Source organism: Egretta garzetta, unplaced genomic scaffold (assembly GCF_000687185.1).
Source record: "Egretta garzetta isolate BGI_Z169 unplaced genomic scaffold, ASM68718v1 scaffold259, whole genome shotgun sequence".
NCBI lineage: Eukaryota > Metazoa > Chordata > Aves > Pelecaniformes > Ardeidae > Egretta > Egretta garzetta.
Genome location: NW_009260770.1, coordinates 2,182,306 through 2,200,173, shown reverse-complemented (window position 1 = coordinate 2,200,173; position 17,868 = coordinate 2,182,306). Strand labels below are relative to the sequence as shown.

General features: G+C 39.4%; 1 protein-coding gene across 1 annotated transcript in view; it reads right to left on the bottom strand.

Annotated features, from left to right (window-relative positions):
* Window positions 1-17,868, bottom strand: part of SPIRE1 (spire type actin nucleation factor 1) — a 70,288-nt gene that overhangs the window by 13,767 nt on the left and 38,653 nt on the right. The window contains exons 5-7 of the mRNA XM_035901620.1: window positions 14,334-14,420; window positions 13,811-13,940; window positions 2,870-3,033 (exon numbers count right to left, since the gene is read on the bottom strand). Of these exons, the coding sequence (XP_035757513.1) occupies window positions 2,870-3,033; window positions 13,811-13,940; window positions 14,334-14,420 (381 nt within the window). The remainder of the gene's footprint in view (window positions 1-2,869; window positions 3,034-13,810; window positions 13,941-14,333; window positions 14,421-17,868) is intronic.

Below are 17,868 nucleotides of genomic sequence, written 5' to 3'. Positions count from 1 at the left end.
CATGTTGCAAAACTAGCTAGCACACAGGTGTCTCCATCTTGCTCCCATTTTTGTGGAAGACTTCTAGTTACTTCATTAGTAATGGATGAACACTGGCTATTCCAGTGGCCTAGGAGTCTTGAAAAAAACAGTGAAAGAAATGGACAAAAATAGAGAGCAAGGAGCTTCTCTATGGTAAAGACCTACAAGAAAGATTCCAGGAGCCACTCTTACCGCAGTTATTCTGAAGAATGAGAGGGAATGAACTGTCAGAGCCAATGGCTAAGTATAAAACCCAGTCAGTATAAAGAACCAATCCAGGGAGAATGGAAGCCAGGAGTATGTTAAATTTGACAATAAAAATATCATCCTGCTTCAACAACAGGTGTTCCTGGTTTGTCATTTCAAATCACTTATTCTATTGCACAAGCACATGCACTTAAAATGCCATTGCTGCCCTACGATTTCTCAAATATGGAAGGCTTTTTTTGAGAATGAAATCTCAAGTCATCAAGTACTGATGAACCATCGCATGAAATTCATTGTATCAGTACAGTAACTGCTGATTATTATGGTAGACTATCTGACATTTTACACTTGAGGTTGGATCAACCCAACATCCGGGACTGTGCACTTCTCCACAGAGTGCTAAACAATTAGAATTTTACGTGGACTGAGAAAGCTGCAGCTTTAAGGCATCGCCTTAAAACATCTGAATATGTTACTGACATGATTTTTGCCTGGATAGCTGTAGCTTCGTAAGGAAGATATCATTTCATCTCTGTATCAAAAAAACACTATTAGATTGCTACTTCTCTTAGCCACACAAAGCAAAACAGCATTTCCTGCTCCCCCTCTGAAACTGTGATTCCAGTGATGACTCAGAAAAGAGCAAGGACAGAAAGCAGGAACGGTTTGTATATTATTCATCCTTGCCAGCAAATGGGCACAGAGCTGTATCAGACCTTCCCCTTCACCTCTGGCTGGCAACACTGCGTGTTGGGGCGTAGTCTGCATCACAACACAGATGAGAGAAGAACAAAGGGGATGCAGGGGGAAGAAAATGCATCTGCATCATAGCTCATTTGGAGGTCCACAGCTCAGCAGTACAGGTATTTGCAGCCTGTAATTTAGGGCATAAGGTAGTCATAATACAACTCCCAGTGAGTAACTCTAAATAGGTTAAGCCCAATTCAAATTGCAGGAAAAGAGGTGGCCGAGTCATTTACAGGCAATCGGGACAACACATATGCTCTTCTGTGTGTTACATATAAAGTAAAAGTCAGGAAAGAAATAGGACATTTTGACAGAGCCTTCTTTGCTTTCTTCAAATATTCTATGTCCCACCCAAACTCCTTTCAGTCTCTTTATTTACACTACTTTAGCACTGTTCCTGAGCCCCAACCAGTATTCTGCTGAGCATCTTAATCGTCTTAACGGCTTCACCAGCTACTTCTGTTGACTCAAACCAGTACAGCATCTGTTCTCTGTGAAAGCTCAATGTGGCTGATTTATTCTCAATTTATCTTTTTCTGTATGCTCCAGAGCTTATTCTGTATGACTTCGCCTACCTACATAGCACTCCCTAATCAATAGTCACAGTCGGACATCTTATTTTTCGCTCCTAGAAGGATCAGTTCACCTTTCCCTTTAAAGAACTTTCTTTTACTGACTTCTGCTCATTTTTCTGTGTGAAATATCATGCTGCACTAGCTTCAGGATGCATGGAGCTACAAGCTGGGAAGCTGTAAATTCAAGATCCAACTCTCATTGACAGGTCTTCATATTCCTGCATCCTGCCCAGCTTCATTCATATTAACAAAACCTCATATAGCCTCTTTTGTAATTTTAAAGACTGCTGAGAGATTTCAGAATGCAAATCTCTTCTGCTTTCAGCGTAGATGCATCAAATTATGCACCCACACAAGTCACCCATAAGATAATCCCTAATACAAAGAGGGCGAACCTTTCACAGATCAAGAAAGTATGCAGAGAGATAAATTTCTCCCCACATCTATTTCTTCCCAGCCTCCTATCTTCCAGCTTAGATGTCTTTGTGAGTGCCCTGTCAGGAAACCCCTCCTTCCCTATTTACTAGAGAGAGTGAGTCAGGGAAGACTGCCTTCCCCAGGCTAAAATGAACCTCTGTGAATAAATCCTGCCTGCATGTGCTTTCCAGACAGCTTAACTTTCAGAAAGGTCCCAACTCAACTAATAATACCACTGGTCCAGAAGACAAAGCTCATTCTTGAGGACGTAATGTTGGTACTTCTTGAGGATCGTATATAATGAATCTTTTAAGCCAGAGAGCTTTTTAAAGCTTTTCTCCTTTCTATGCTTTTTAAAATCTTTAACCCTCCATTTGAGAGAGGATGGATTCAAAGTTGTTTCTCCATCTAAGTGGTATTTGCTTGTCCCCATCTGTGAAAAATTTGCTGGGTGTTACTTCCCAACCTCTGACATTTGCACCGAACTGCAACCCCTCTGGCACAGCTGATGCTCTTTATTTAACAGCTGGTACAGTGAGGCTGGCCTCACATCTGAGTCCTTTAGGGACAGCTCCTGCATGGGTGCCAGAAGGGTGCAACACATTTGCCTGCAATTCCCCAAAGCATAATTGCTACAGACACACTGTGGACAGATACTGGGCATTTAGAAAAATAAGTAAATATTGGGTTTAAGGCCAAAATTAGCATTTAACCTTTTAAAAGAATATTCTCATTTTTGAGATCTAATCTAGTATTTTTCAAGTCCTGTGGGCTGACAAAGCAAGCATGGAAAATTCATCTGATAATCTACAAAGTCACTTCTCAGCTGATCAGTTCAGAAAATTAAGGAATAAGACTCAATTCTGACAAATCGAGAAGCAAGTTGTGTCCTGATTTTTTACCTCTGAATCTGAGCTGTCAAGTTCAGCCAACGTGGGAGCCTTAAGGAGTCTCTTGCGTTGTACTGTCACTTGCGTAGCCCCACTCTGCTTTCCTTGTGGTGCCAGGCTACCGTTCACTACAGAGGCATCCACTAATTTTCTTCCAGCCTCTGGTGTAGATACATCTAGCAAAAGAAACAGAACAATTGGTGTTTGGACCTAATTTTTATTTTGCCTTCTCAAACCTTACTGTCAAGGCAATACACACAAAAGGAAAAAAAAAATTATTGTGATAGTTATATGTGTGCAATTATTTTACTTTAGCAATATGTTGCTCAGAGAACTACAGGCAATGGCTTGTGGTACAGAAGCAATACGAAAGAATGAAAGCAGTGGAAAAAGCAGCAGCGCACAATACTGAAAACCAACCTCAGACCAACAACAATCAGCTTTAAAAAAAAAAAAAAAAAAGAATAATCCTGTCTTAAACCCGAAAATATTCTTTCTTCAATTTATAGTCTATAATTAACTATATAACAAGTATCAGAATAATGCACAACTGTATCTGGACAAGTGCATTTCCAGTGAATCTGAACACAACGCCACACAGAAACTGGGAGGTTTAGCATGGAGTAAACCTAGGTTTTTTTCCTGTGAGGACAGAATTACACTTTATTTTGCAGTATACAGAAAAGGATTGAAAATGAACTAAATAACTAGCATTCATCAAAAATATGCAGAGTTCTTAGGCTTGCATGGTCATTTGTATTAAAAATATGTTTGTGGTGTCAAATCTTCCTGTAACAGCAGAAACATGAGGCTCCAGCTCTATTTTCATCTACATGAGTTTTACAAGGATGTAACTCCACCAAGTAAATTAGTCGGGATTTCTCCCAGCGTGCAATAAAGATTCATCTCGGATAACATAAGCATTGGGTCTGCTCTGCTTAGCCTAGCTTAGCTTAGACATTAAGATAATGACTTGGGCTTTGATATTTTAGGAGAGCTTAGAGTTTGGTCTGATAAATCAGTTTTATCCCTGTAAAAGTATAAAGTGCGGTATTCCAATCTGAAGAAAATTATGTCGCAGGCAGCAGGAAGAGAAGCTTTTAATCTCCCATTTGCATGTATGCCTAAACATCTGGTCTTTCTTCAAATGTGTTTTTCTACCCATGTAATTACAGGACTCCTTCCCCAGACTTGTAATAAGAAAGTACCTCCAGGTATTTTAAGGCTAGAGTAATGACAAGTTGTTATTCCCATTTTTATATATGGTGAAAAAGGCACAGAAGGTCAAATGACTTGTACCTTAGGTTACCAGGAGGACTATGACAGAGAAATGATATCAGCCAGGTATTCCCAGTGCCAACAGTGTAAATACTCACACATCATTTGGAGTTACTTACACAGTTGCCCTGGTATATACAGACATGGTCACTGCTGCCACAACACAACTTGCATTGATAAACGCCATTCTTGCACTAGGTAAGTTAAATCTACACAGTCTAAACAAAGCCTTGGTTGCAATAGCAGGTCTCTTTTTACAACGTTCTCACTGGAGCAGCTATCGCAAAGGAGTAAGAAGAGGAATAAGTTAAATCAATATATATTTTAAAGAATTAATTAGGTTATTGTTAAATGCTGGAAACTGTGTTAGAAAGGACAGGGGATGTATTACAGTTCCTCTCTAGATCGTACCTTCAACTGGGAGTAAAAGAAAAGGCAATTATTTGGACTATTAAAGTCATGGTGACATTCCAAGCCTATGAATCTGTGTACTACAGTGTTATTACAGCCTTCAGGTCCTCCCTACAAAGACTTGCAATCAAAGACTTAGACTCTCTAACCCTTAGTTCCTATCTTCAAAGGCTTTGCTAATGGGTGTCCTGACTAGCACTATGGCTTATAGGTCATGGGGTTTTTTTCCTCCCAGATTTCTGCGAGTACAGCATCCAGAAAGCGACAGCAGGAGAACAAAAACCGAACTGTCTCACCTCCCTGCTGCCAATACCACTTCTTGAGACCTCATAATTAGCTGCCATGCAGTTGATTGAAGCAGCCCAGGGTTTCCCAAATGAGCAAGAGAAAAACCTTTGATTTCTCTTTTGATTGCACAAGGTGGTTCCTGAAGACTGTCCAGTGAAGCAGCCCCAGCACCACTGACACAACAGCCAAAGGTGGTGTCCCTTCTCCCAAAAACTTCCTGGGTGGTGACTCCCCTTGCCTGACAGTAGAGAGGGTGAAGAATGGCTTGTAAGTACTGTTGGACTGACTGGGGGCATAAATGATGGGAAGGCCAACAGTATTGCCCTCCTTCCAAAAAACCAAAACACACGATAGGTCTGGGGAAAGGAAAGAGGAGGGAACATCCACCAGATATCCCCTAGCTAGTGCTATCACAGAATGGATATCCAGGGTACATCATAGACTGTTTTCTGTTGGGCTTATTTTTTGGTTGGGTTTTTTGTTGTTGTTGTTGGTTTTGTTTGGTTTGGGTTTTTTTGTTTTGTTTTCTAAGAATTTAGGCCCGATTTCTTTAGGCCCCAGAAACAGAAATTTCTGATCCATTTTGGAGGTAATTTTGTAGCCAATCACTATCTACAAAGCCAAAACCAACTGTTATTTAAATTCACATGTGTATGAGTTGTTCGTATACTGGTCTATAAGTCTTCTTGAAATACCAGAGAAGTTTTAGGTGAATCGAGAAGACAATCCAACACAGTATTTGTTTTGAAGGGCTCTTCAGTAGGAAATGTCATTTATCACCATTCTTTCCTCGAAAGAAAAAAAAACAGGGAGTGTTTTCACAACTTGCAAGCACTAAAGAATAAAAAACCAAGAAGTAAAATCGGAAAACTATCCAATTTATAAAATCAGTTTTGTCAATAGTGCTCAAGTTCAGTTTATCACTTCTGCACTTACAGTACTGGATATACATTAATAAATGGATTATCATAATTTAAGGAAAGGATCATTAAATTTTACAGTTTCAGGAAACAGATTTCAACAAAAATAACTTGTTCCAAAATTAAAGCCATAATTTGTTAGCAGATACAGACCAAAAAAATTATTACTTTGCTTAAGCTATTTTAAGTTATGTACTCAGGCAACAGAAACATGTGGCAAATAATCATACATCATCATAAGATAAAATTAATCAGGATAAACGAGTCAGAAACAACTAATAGACTAATGCTTATAAAAATGAGTATGACAGAAGAAACTCATGGACAGTTCTTTGAAACAAAAACCTGATTTTTTTTTTTTTAAATGGATAGTAGTTCCACAATCTCTAGTTTCATAGAACATCTAAATGTTTTGAAGATGATTCAAATGATATTAAAAAGAGGCTTCTGTGAGTAACAGCCTGGGGTTAAGATTTTATTAGAGAGTCAGACACACTGAGAGAGTGTCATTTCTCCATGTTTTCAGGCAGCAAGTACAATGAACAGTACCTGCAAATTGGATGAATATGTTTGGTTTCTTCTAAGCTATCATTACAACAGGCAAATGAAAGAAGAGGAGGTCTTGATTTGATTACTTGATCTTTGTGTTGGCCTTCCCTGACTAGCCTTAAGAAGGGGGAGACAAAAAACCCCACCCTAGGATAATATGAAATGCGTCTTTATTTACATGTAAGATTACGTCTCTTACGAAACGAGCAATTAAGCAGACCACAATTAGATGCAAACCACAGCAGTCATGTAGCCATATGCTGTCTGCCTCCTAACCAGCTCTCCTCGGCAAATAATGACAACAGAAACCTGAATTTTGTTCTATACAGCAAAGGTACTCCTCAACCCTATCATTTTTACACTGAGTTTAAAAGAAGGCTAAAATGGATTTGCAGAATTAACACCAATTTACCTTTTTCTAGTTATGATAATATACTGGGAAAGATAATATGATGAATAATGGTAAGAGATGTGCTGTTCCTTTCAATGGACTTAGATATTGAAGTCAAACCTGAGAACTAATAAATCAGTATACCAAACTGCCAGTTTTTTGCTGGTGTTTGCATCACTTTTATTGTTGTGTTATTTAAAATAAGAGATTACCAGGACACAGTGGAGTTCCTTCCTCACACTGGTCTGAGGCACGGATCTTATAAAGCCAACAGTGATACACATCACCTCACAGGGTTGGAACAACAGCAACACTCCCTGTGCAGTTTGGGTTTAAATGGTTCAGTTTCCTTTTTCTTCTCTCCCTGCTCCCCCGACCCCCCAAATGTACAAATCATTTCTCATGTAGCAAGTTCAAAGCAGCCATGCATATGACTTTAAGGTAAGAACTTGAGTGTTTAGATTGGGAATGGCTGGTCTTCTGAGCTGCATTCAACGGAGTACATAGAAGTGAAGCTGCTTTTAAGCTTATGTTCTATTAGAGGAAGTGGGCAATGACTGTCCTGGTCCCTAATCGATATCTGAGTACCTCTTGGATCACTCTCATTACAGGTGGCTACCGCTTGCTCCTATTCTACCAGCAGGGAACAGCAGGGTACGAGGAAGTCCCAGGCGCCCCTCCTCTCTTCTTCAGGATGACAACAGCAGGGAGATGCGTGGAGCCGGGCAGTGCGACACACCAACTACACCGGCTCAGTGCCAGCAAAAGTCTTTTCAGAATTGGTCTGCACCATCCCAGTCACAGACAGCAAGCATAATAAAAGCCTGCACCTGTCCTTTAGCACTTTGTAGGAAACACTTCTGTTTTTCAGCTGTTTTGTGGTTTTTTTTTCATGACAGCAATTACATCAAGCAGACAGCAATGAAAGCGGTGAAAAAGCAAGTATATGGAAACAGTGATCACAGAATGAAAGCATAAAATAGCTTCCCCGCCTCCAAAATAATGAAAAAAGTAAAAGCACGCAAAGCAACAACATTCAAAACTACTGCTTATCTACTTACTACTGACATCCCAACCCATCTAATTCATTTGCACTGCTCATCTGGTATCTCACATCTACCTAACTGGAATGTTTTAATCATCCTGAATTTACTTCTAAAGATAATTTATCAGATCACTCAGTCATGCCACATGATACTACTTCCTGAGAACCACATGACTTGAAAAAACAAAAACAATCGCATTTGGAAGATGGATAAAGAAAACAGGAAGAGTTCTTCGGTGGTCAGTCAAAAAGAGCAAATCCCAGTACAGTGTAGTTTGCTGTGAAGCTACTTCTTTAAAACAAAAACACTATGGTAATGCATTAATGGATTATGAAGGGAGCTTTTACAAAATATTGTTTGGATTTAAACAAATGAGGATGTCTCAGGATTCTTAGAAATAAAAGACAAGAGAAGAAGCACACAGATACATGTAGAAGGGCAGATCTGAATATTTCCCTTTTGATGGTCACTGGCACGTTCAGTTTTATAATCTTAAAACTGAAGGAACTTTTGGCATATCTGAAAGCAGCAATACTTATTGAAAACTGAAGTTTGCCTGTTTATGCTATTACCTGCCCCACCAAGGACCCTTCAGCTTTCAGTGGAGTAAAACACGACACCAAGTACATACATAATTTGAATCCCACCAGACAGCTGTAGTAGCTGTACAATATGCCATGAGTGTAAGGTTTCACAAAAGGGCTTGAGCTGGATTAACAGCTTGCCACCGCCCCTGATGGGGAGAGCCTCCTCCTTCCATCCACCCATGCTCATCATCTGCCCTCAGCCAGCTCTCTGATCATCTGAACAGATATCAGTCAGCAGGTTTGAATCACTAGAAGAGCAGAAAACCAACCTGGTAAAAAAACCCAAAAGCATTTATTCCTGGGTTACATGAGTTTAAGCAGGTCATCTTGTGCAAAAATGAGCAGGACCGGCACAGAGGAGGCGGAGGAATCGCATGCTTGGAGGGGAGCCTGGGGAGGAGAAGGAGCAGCGAGAGCCCCTCCTTGCCTCTTGACTGTGGCAAGCAGTTTACTTCACTCCCATATTACAAAACTATTGTATTTTTTCTATTAGCCTCATCAAACAACTTCTCTGTGGTCTTTCTAGTTCACAATATGCTAGCATTTCAGTCAGATTATGCCTTTCTATGGGGAAAATAACCACAGGAGGTGAAAGGGTGTATGGAGAAATAGAGGATGAAAACTCTGCAAAAGTCTCAGATGAGATGTTTCTACATGTAATTGGAAGGAGGAGGGGAGGGTACAGCTACTGTTGCTTCTTCCAAAATGAGAGAATGGATTTATTTGGAGACTTGTTGGGAGTCATCTAGGGGAAATTAGGTAAGAGCTAGCATTCTCTCCTCAACAGGCAAACCTTTGAGGCTAACATAGAATATTTCCAACCTCAATGATGGAGTCTCTGGGCCTGAGCATCCTGCAAAGTTAGTGCATAATGAGGGAGGAATTAATTTGCTTTCTGGCTAGCAGGCACAAACACTCTCCAATGTTGCTGCCTCTGAAGAAGAACATGTTCATACAGTTACTGCACATCCTAACTAATGTTAGGCCCACCAAGAACCACCTTTAAATTTGATATTAGATATTTGATGAAGGATCAGCTATCAAATCCTCTGTATCAGCTACTACCAGCAAACCTTAGCAACTTAATTTTGCTAACCATTAAAGAAGGAAGGTTTAGCCTGTTTTGAGTGAATGTCTTTGATTTCACGACTCACAAAGCATTTACTGTAAAGACACTCGGTAGAGTTGACCGTTCCCTTCCAGATTAGTACTCATAGGTGTATTTCATTAAATCTAGAAAGGTAGATGAGTTGAAAACTAGTTTTTGGATCCTCATTAGAAATTAAGTACTGCAAAAGATGGTCTTGTGAAAAAGTGAGTGTAAAGACACAAAGGTCAGATAAATAAATAAGTAAATTAGACTTGAAGGTGGCACTGTATTCTGCAATCCTTTTTAGACTTTGGAACAGCTCCGGGCCACCTTATTTTGATTGTTTATTTTAACAGAATTCGAGCACTCTATTTCAGGTGAAACATGGTTGTCTCCTATGCCTAGGCATCCTTTTGTGGCAAGGGAAATGTAGGTATTAAGTAATTTATCTTAATTTTTATATTCACTGACCATGTATCTTGGAAGAATCCCTTCAAGTTTCTTTCTTAAATGGGAATTCAACACACAGATGGAACAAATGTCACAATAAACACAATAACCACGTCAGGTGTTGTTGCACCTTTTACCTGACAAGTCAAAACTGTAAGACATGCTAAGTGGCCGCATTGCTGTAAAAAAGAAACAAAAACAACAAAAAGAAAATGATTCAGCTATTAGAAAAGCAGAGGGCTAACAAAACCAAAGATTAACTCCACTTGAGACATTTTGGATCCTGTTGCCTAAATCCAAAATGTGTCAGACATACCATTGCTTTACTGTAGTAAAGCTCAAAGCCTGAAAACTACAGTAGCATAAATGGCACTTGCAAACAGAGCAATTATAAATATATTTGTATAATTGTAGAATGAGATTTTTGGAATTCAATAAATCAAATATCAAAACAAGAGGCAAGTATCTTAAAAATGGAGTATTTTCAACTAAAATGAAACAGAGAAAGGGAAGAGGGGGAAAGAGAGAGAAAGGGAAGAGGGGGAAAGAGAGAGAAAGGGAAGAGGGGGAAAAGAGAGAGAAAGGGAAGAGGGGGGAAAGAGAGAGAAAGAGAGGGAAGAGGGGGAAAGAGAGAGAAAGGGAAGAGGGGGAAAGAGAGAGAAAGGGAAGAGGGGGAAAGAGAGAGAAAGGGAAGAGGGGGAAAGAGAGAGAAAGGGAAGAGAAAGAGCTGAAAAAAAATTGAAAGTACAAAGCCACATTTCACACAACTTTCAGTGACCTGAAATAAAGATATTTCTAATTTGTTTAACCATAATCTCCAATGATTATAATTAAGCTAATAAAGAGAGACAGTCAAGCTAAGCTTTAGCAGTAGTCTCCTTGAAGAGGATGGGAAAAAAGGCCAAATACAGTGTGGTTTGTGCTGATTCTTGTTCTTTTTAAAAACCTTAGGTGGACTTTGCCTTTAAAATGTAGCCATAATATTATCCTCTTCTTTCTGGCCTTCTGACCATTTTATTCCTAGGTAAGAAAGTGGTCAGATGTTCTTTATTTCTGGAAAGACCTATTTGTATTTCCAATTAAACAGTCTAATTCATGGAGTAGATGCTCAAAATATTTCTCAAATGAAAACAAAATTTCAGTGCACTAATCCAAATAAGCAGGCCGAGCTGAGCGACAAGAATATATAAGAACACGTCAAAACTGACACCAGCTTAGCTGTCTTACTTGACAGGTGATAAACATGCAAGTTTATATGAAAGGGCTTGTCAGCCACACATACCACTGCATTAAAAAATATTTTAAAAAAGGTTGTGCTGGGACAAGTTTTGCTCCTGAGAATAAATCTATGTGCTGAACGCAGTAGGTGGCTGACTCAGAGCCAAATTTGGGACTTGGGGTATTTTTCCTTTAGTTCATTAACTAGACAACATCAGCCACTGAAACAGTATCTAAATCATGGTCCAAACTTAACATAAAGGCAAACACATTTTAAAGCATAAGGGTATTTATCACCTAGTGCTGAGTCCTAACTGAAGGTTCATAAAACATGTACATGAAACAAAGTTTTCTCCAAGCTCCATTGACTCAACTTGTTTGAGTCACAAATCCATGCTTTTAATTAAAAGGACACATACCTCAAGGCTCTGTTTGTCTCGATAGCTTACTCTGATGATTTTATGAGGTCATTTGAAAGCTCACTCCAATTCCTCTACTCAAACCTCTCCCTTTGTGAGAGCAGCTACCAAGACTAAAATACCATTTCTGAAGAAGTTTTAGATAGAGAGCGGCCAGCCACAGGCTGGCTTTTCTCAGTGGCAGCTCAGGGTAGAGAAGATCTTACCTGTACGCATGTGTTATGCAGGGCAGAGGGACACAGCCTGTGGCTGCTGGGAAACACATGCCATAGGTCCACCCATATAGTAGAGGAGGAAGCGCAAGAGTACAGCCTCCCTCACCCCAGCAGTCAAGTATAGTTGTGCCCTTGACTGCTATAAACTGAGCAACAAGGAGTAACTCTGGGGCATGTGCAATGTACCATATACTCCCAAATATTTCACTCCAACACTCTTTTTCTTTCTTCTTCTTAAGAGCAACATACTTTGGTCTGGATGGTGCAAGTGTCCCACATGGTGTTTCTACCTCCTTAAACCTCATTACCTTCTAAGTTGTTACACTAAATTACATTCAGTGGTCATCTAAACTGTATGGCACATCTATTTGTACCATACTGAATGTCACTAGCATTTCTCCACTCCCAATTCTGCACAAACACATTTTATTCTAAAAGGATCTTTGGACATAACAATCATTTCAATGTAAGAAAAACGAAAATCTCACATTTCAACATGAAAAAAAAATCATCTCCAAGGCTTTTGCTCTTTTTTCTTCTTCACGCCAGTGGCAAATAAACACTTGGGAAATAAAACTTGCATACATCCCCTTTTACACCAGTAACATGGGATTTAACCCAAACAGTTCACTGGACTTAAAAGGAATTACCACAGTTCCAAAACTCAAAAACTGAGTTCTTTAACAAAAAATGAAGAATTGGTAGAAGACAGGTATCCCTTATTATCCACACCCTGAAACCAGCCCAGGAAGTCCTAACCATTAATACTAAAAAATTTAACATTGTTTTTAGAAACTGTTTACTAAATGGGCTTGATGTCATTTACATCAGTTAGAAATTTTGAAGATCTATTAGATCAAATTTGCTGCCCCTCAGAAGACATGGTAGTTCCCAGATGGAGAACACCTAAAATACTGAAATTGAATGTTTGAAAGAAAAGTAAGGAATTGTTCCACATTTTTATAAGCTTCTAACATTTGGAAAAATGTCTAGGCCTATTGGAAACATTAATTGATATAGCAAGCATAAACTGAATCCAAACCAGAAACTGGAAGGCCCAAAACATCATGCTTTTCAAAATGCATCCAAGCATTCACCAAACTCTCCCGAGCACTTCAAAACAAATGCAACAAAACAAGACTGATGAAATTGTTTTTCTCTGGAGACAATGGGTTGTCACAACCCACTTGAATCCGGACCAGTGCCTTTAAGCACATGTGGCAAGCAAACATATTTTGCAAAAAGCAGTGACAGGGAGTACATACATGGGTTATTTCATGCTTTTTAGCCAGATGATGACACTTTTGCTCTTCAAAAATCCAGCTAGCTCTGTTTTTCTGATACAGTTAAATACCATGCTCTTAAATAAATATAAGTCACAACATAACACTATATTTGCCATGCTTTTGTCATCAGAACCATTGAACTAATGCAAGTTGGTGACTGTTGGAAAGTGTAGTATTTGTCTAATTTCATAGTGGGTTGTTGAATATACACTGCAGAAATGAAATGCTTTGCAATGCCAGTTTGAATTCTTTGCCCACTGAAAATATGTACAAATACATGTTCCATAACTTAGAAAATGAAGCAAAGATTTAGGTTCAACAGAGAAGCAATAGATTCAGCAAACAAAATAAAAGCATATTTTAAATTAAAATAAGGAAATCAATGATGCTAACAACAGAGAACAAAGAGAATAAAATTAATTAAAACCAGACAAACAGACATGTAAAGAATACTTGCAGGTATGTAATGAATGTTGCACTGGGGAGAAGCAATACCCATTCCATTCTGAGCAAATCTAACATTAACTGTCATGTGCAACAAGCAATATAATGCCATTAAATTTATCTAATACTTACATTAAAAACTTGAAGGGAATCAAGCTGAACCATACAGTACCTTATTTTTAAATATAACTTAGCACAAAGAGTGCCTAGCCCTAGCAAAGCCTGTAGGTTCTTTCTTTTTCTGAAGAGATGAGAACAATTTTATCTTCCATGACATCTGCACAGACATCGCTAATATTGCTGCTGCTCATGTGGGAAGTTTTCTGTGGATGCTGCAGGTAAAAACTAGCAATGTGCTTACCCAGCCTGCTACGCCTTATCTCATCAGGTGAGACTGGACGTAACTTCCTCTCTGCCTTGATTTCCTCCAGTATCCTTTCATGAAGGCTGCGTGGCCGTGGTGGCGTTGGTTTCAGTTTTCTTGCCGAGGCCTTGGGATATAAAAATAATTGTATTTACATACAATAGTGCTTCCTTGAAAGTAGATTTCACACTTTTTTGGAAAAAAATACAGAATGTTGTGTTATGATTTTACATGCACTCAATTGTAAAACTCACAGAAATTGGGAAGAGGATTTTATTTTTTCCCAATTCATTATGATTTCCCAGAGGGATACTGGTTGGTATTACTGCTGGTAACAACAGTTATTAATTGGTAGGTGCAAGATACTACACACTGTTCTTTAGGAGACCACATTCTATATACAGAAGACTATTTTTGAAAGCCCATGTCAGAAAATGTAATATTTAACATATTCCCTGGACCCAAACATGCTTTAAAAAGCCACATTTTTGTTAGGAATGAAGCCCACTGGATTACATACAGGATTTAATGGAGGTCGCGATCGGATGAAATCCAGGATTATTTCATGGGCACTCTTTTTTAATCGAGGCGGAATGTCACCGTTGACCTGGAAAGAAGAAAGTGAAATATATATTTCCATGTTTTGCATTCATATTCATGCAGATGATGAGATCAACTGAAAACTCACAACAAGCCTGACAGAGCCTGTAGTGTTCCAACACCTGCACCAGACGTAAAACCCCACCAGTCCTGAGCAGAGCAACAATCCATATGCAGAGCACAGGCAAGCAAAAACATAGATAACAGCTTTTCAGCTTTGCAGACAGCTGCAGAATAACCACAACTACAGCAGTTTAATCAGCAATACTTAGGATTTTGAAACAATGAAATCAACTGTCAAGGCTGCAATCGTGTCTATGGGAGAATGCAGACAAAGATTGTGTCTTGCTTGGTGGAAAAGTTGCCAACGCCATTTTTAAGAACAACTATTTGAACCATGTCTCACTGCCACCCATTACACAGACTCTAATACTCTGTTCTTAGCCTCTGAGAAAAAATGGTTTAACGCCCCAGTTCTCTTGATTTCCTTACCATCTCCCAAGCACTGACATGAAAGCAAAGCTAGAGCTGGCAAAATCACCAATGATTTGCTTGTAGCAACGGATAAAAAATATCTTCCCCTTGGTTTTTTGTCTTTACCACCCATCTCTGCTGCTCGGGCTGTGAAGGTGCCCTTGTGTGTAAATCCTAGCAGAACGAGAGGGAAGCCCTGAGCATGATTTTATAGCTACCTCTTCACCTGCACTTTAAAGATTACTCAAGTGTAAAACAAAGTTTGTTAATATGTCGAGAAAGTAAATCACTAGAATGCCATGGCATGCCATTGGAAGTGTGTACAGGAAGTGCGTTTCCTCGCTGTAAATCATCTATTTCTGTAGAAGAGGGGCTGGGTGAGGGTTGTTCGCTTGTTTTCTCAGAGAGGTGGACGTTTCTTTCTCTCATACCTCACTAAGCCGTAAGACCATATACAAGACATTGCAGAAAATAATCAGCAATTCACTATTTGTACAGGATATAGAAGAAGGCAATTGACGCTTTCCTATCACACGAAGAACTTATACATTGTAAGCTTGGAGCAATTGTATGGATTTGCTTTAAAAATCTACCTGTCAGGTTCAGTGTTCATACAGCACAGTGCCCAAGCACACTGTCAGGGATGAAAGAGCATCCTATGCCACACATCCTTCTGGTACCTTCTATTACTACACAGTAGCTGGCTATCAGCCCTGTCCTCCAATTTGACAGAAAGTCCCATGACGTTATATTTCTTAGACCAAGTGGCCCAAATTTCAGCACTTTTTTTTTTTTCTTTTCCTTTTTTTACGGGTCAGTTGGCTCATTTTTCTCTCGGAGACTCTGTTTGTACAAGGTCTGTACCCACAAAATATATGTAAAGACACAGCTCTGGTTTGTCAAATCACATCCACTTTTGCTAACCAGAAGGAACGCTGTAGTCAGAAAAATGGGTTTAAATGCCCATAAGTTCCCCAGCTGAACTTCAGTAATGCCATGCAGCTTCTATATAAGCTGCAGTCACCTCAGACATGCCCTATTTCCAGGCTGAGGTAGAGCGACAGCCTCCCAGAGAAGATTCATCCCTTCCCCAATAATAAAGCAGATGCAGAGTCCATCCTAGGGACTCTTTCTAGAGGTATCCTACCCCAGACATGGTCCAAATTCTATTTGTTCCCCTCCCCAGCTTCCTTAGAGTGAATTTCATATAGCTTGGCAGAGAATACGAAGCTGCTAAACTCCACAACATGCATCACCGTCCTAAAAACAGTGCCAAAAAATTAAAATTGGAAAGGTTTATATTAAACAGTGATTTGACATTTTATGATGAGGAGAATATTATTTTAAGTGGTGTGACTGATTTCTTCTGTTTAAAGACTGAGCAGTTTTTTGACACCAGCAGGCATTGCAGGATTATTAATGAAATGAGAAGTCTCTCTTCCCCAGGTTACTGTTCATCAGATGTCAAAGTTGATAGCTGAAGTTGAGAATTATTACCATCAGAACAGCCATTTTGTAAACTGATAACCTCCGTTCCAGCCTTGGGGAACAACCCTCTGCATGACAGTAGGAAATAAATAATATATGGCTCTGAGCCTTTCACCTCAGGGCACTCTATGCCCTGACTTAATGCCACCAGGGTATAATTAGTATCAGTATTCCCATTTGATTGGGAAAGGAGAAATGTAAGATTGGGTTAAGTGATTTTCCACAGGATACGTGGGGAGGTGGTGGCAAAGCAAGTGGATGTTTCGCAGCCAACCAGCCAAGAGCAGGAGCTCCGGTGGCAGAACCTACCTTCTCATACCTGGTGCCCAAACAAGATGCTGACAGGAAAGACACTGAAGGGAAGCCTTTATTCTTGCTGTCCACACTAGATCTATTTCTTTACTCAAACTAATTCTGTCTATAATGAGCAATTTCACATGCATCTTTTCCTTGAAATGAATTAAAATTCATGGCTCTTGATTAAAGTCTAAATCAGAGATATACTGCACAGATGCAGGCACAATACATGCAGGGGAAAAAAAAAAACCAACAAAATTATCTTTTTTGGTTTGTTTTGTTTTTTTAACATACCAGATTGGCCCCAACTGCAAACTAGTATTTAAATAAATACCTCAAAACACTGTAAAACTAACCTAAGTCTTCATGGGTGTAAAATGGCTTTTGTACAGCAGTATGCACTAAAACTGGCAGTGTGGGGAAAGCATAACCAATGATTATAAAAATCAACCAGAAATGTAGAGATCTAAACAGCTAAAGCACAGAAAAATTACCATGTAATCATCTACTCACTCACAACCATCACATTTTAATACATAAACATGGATTTGCAGTTAAAGAAGTAACTGCAAACGGTACTTAGTAACCTTTGGCTGGAACCCGAGCTTTAAAAATGGTGTTCCCAACCAAGTAGTACATTGCACAGGGCTCACAAAACCCACGCCACTTATCATTGACATTCAATTATCTCAGCCATTTATTTGTCTCTCTATAAAAGGTGACAACATTAAGTAGGAGAGTGCTGTCTCTAAATAATAGGTAACATGAAACTAATACTGTTTTGTCCTATCTAGAAATTTTCATTTACAATGAGATTGCATTGACACTGAAACAGACAGAGGGGGCGTGCTACATCATTTCCAGAACAGCTCACGATAAAGTTCTGTTGCGAATGAAAGTATTATAAGTAGATATATATTGGCCATCTGACATTATGCAGACAGGATAGTGCTTTTGTTAACACAGTTGTTAGACAGTGAGTATCTGACACCACACAGCAAGCTCAAGCAGCAGAATCCAAGAATGAAGCGCTTTGGTACTTTCATAGAATCATAGAATGTTTTGGGTTGGAAGGGACCCCTAGAGGTCATCTAGTCCAACCCCCCTGCAGTGAGCAGGGACACCGCTAACTAGATCAGGCTGCTCAGAGCCCCATCCAACCTGGCCTTGAATGCTTCCAGGGATGGGGCCTCCAC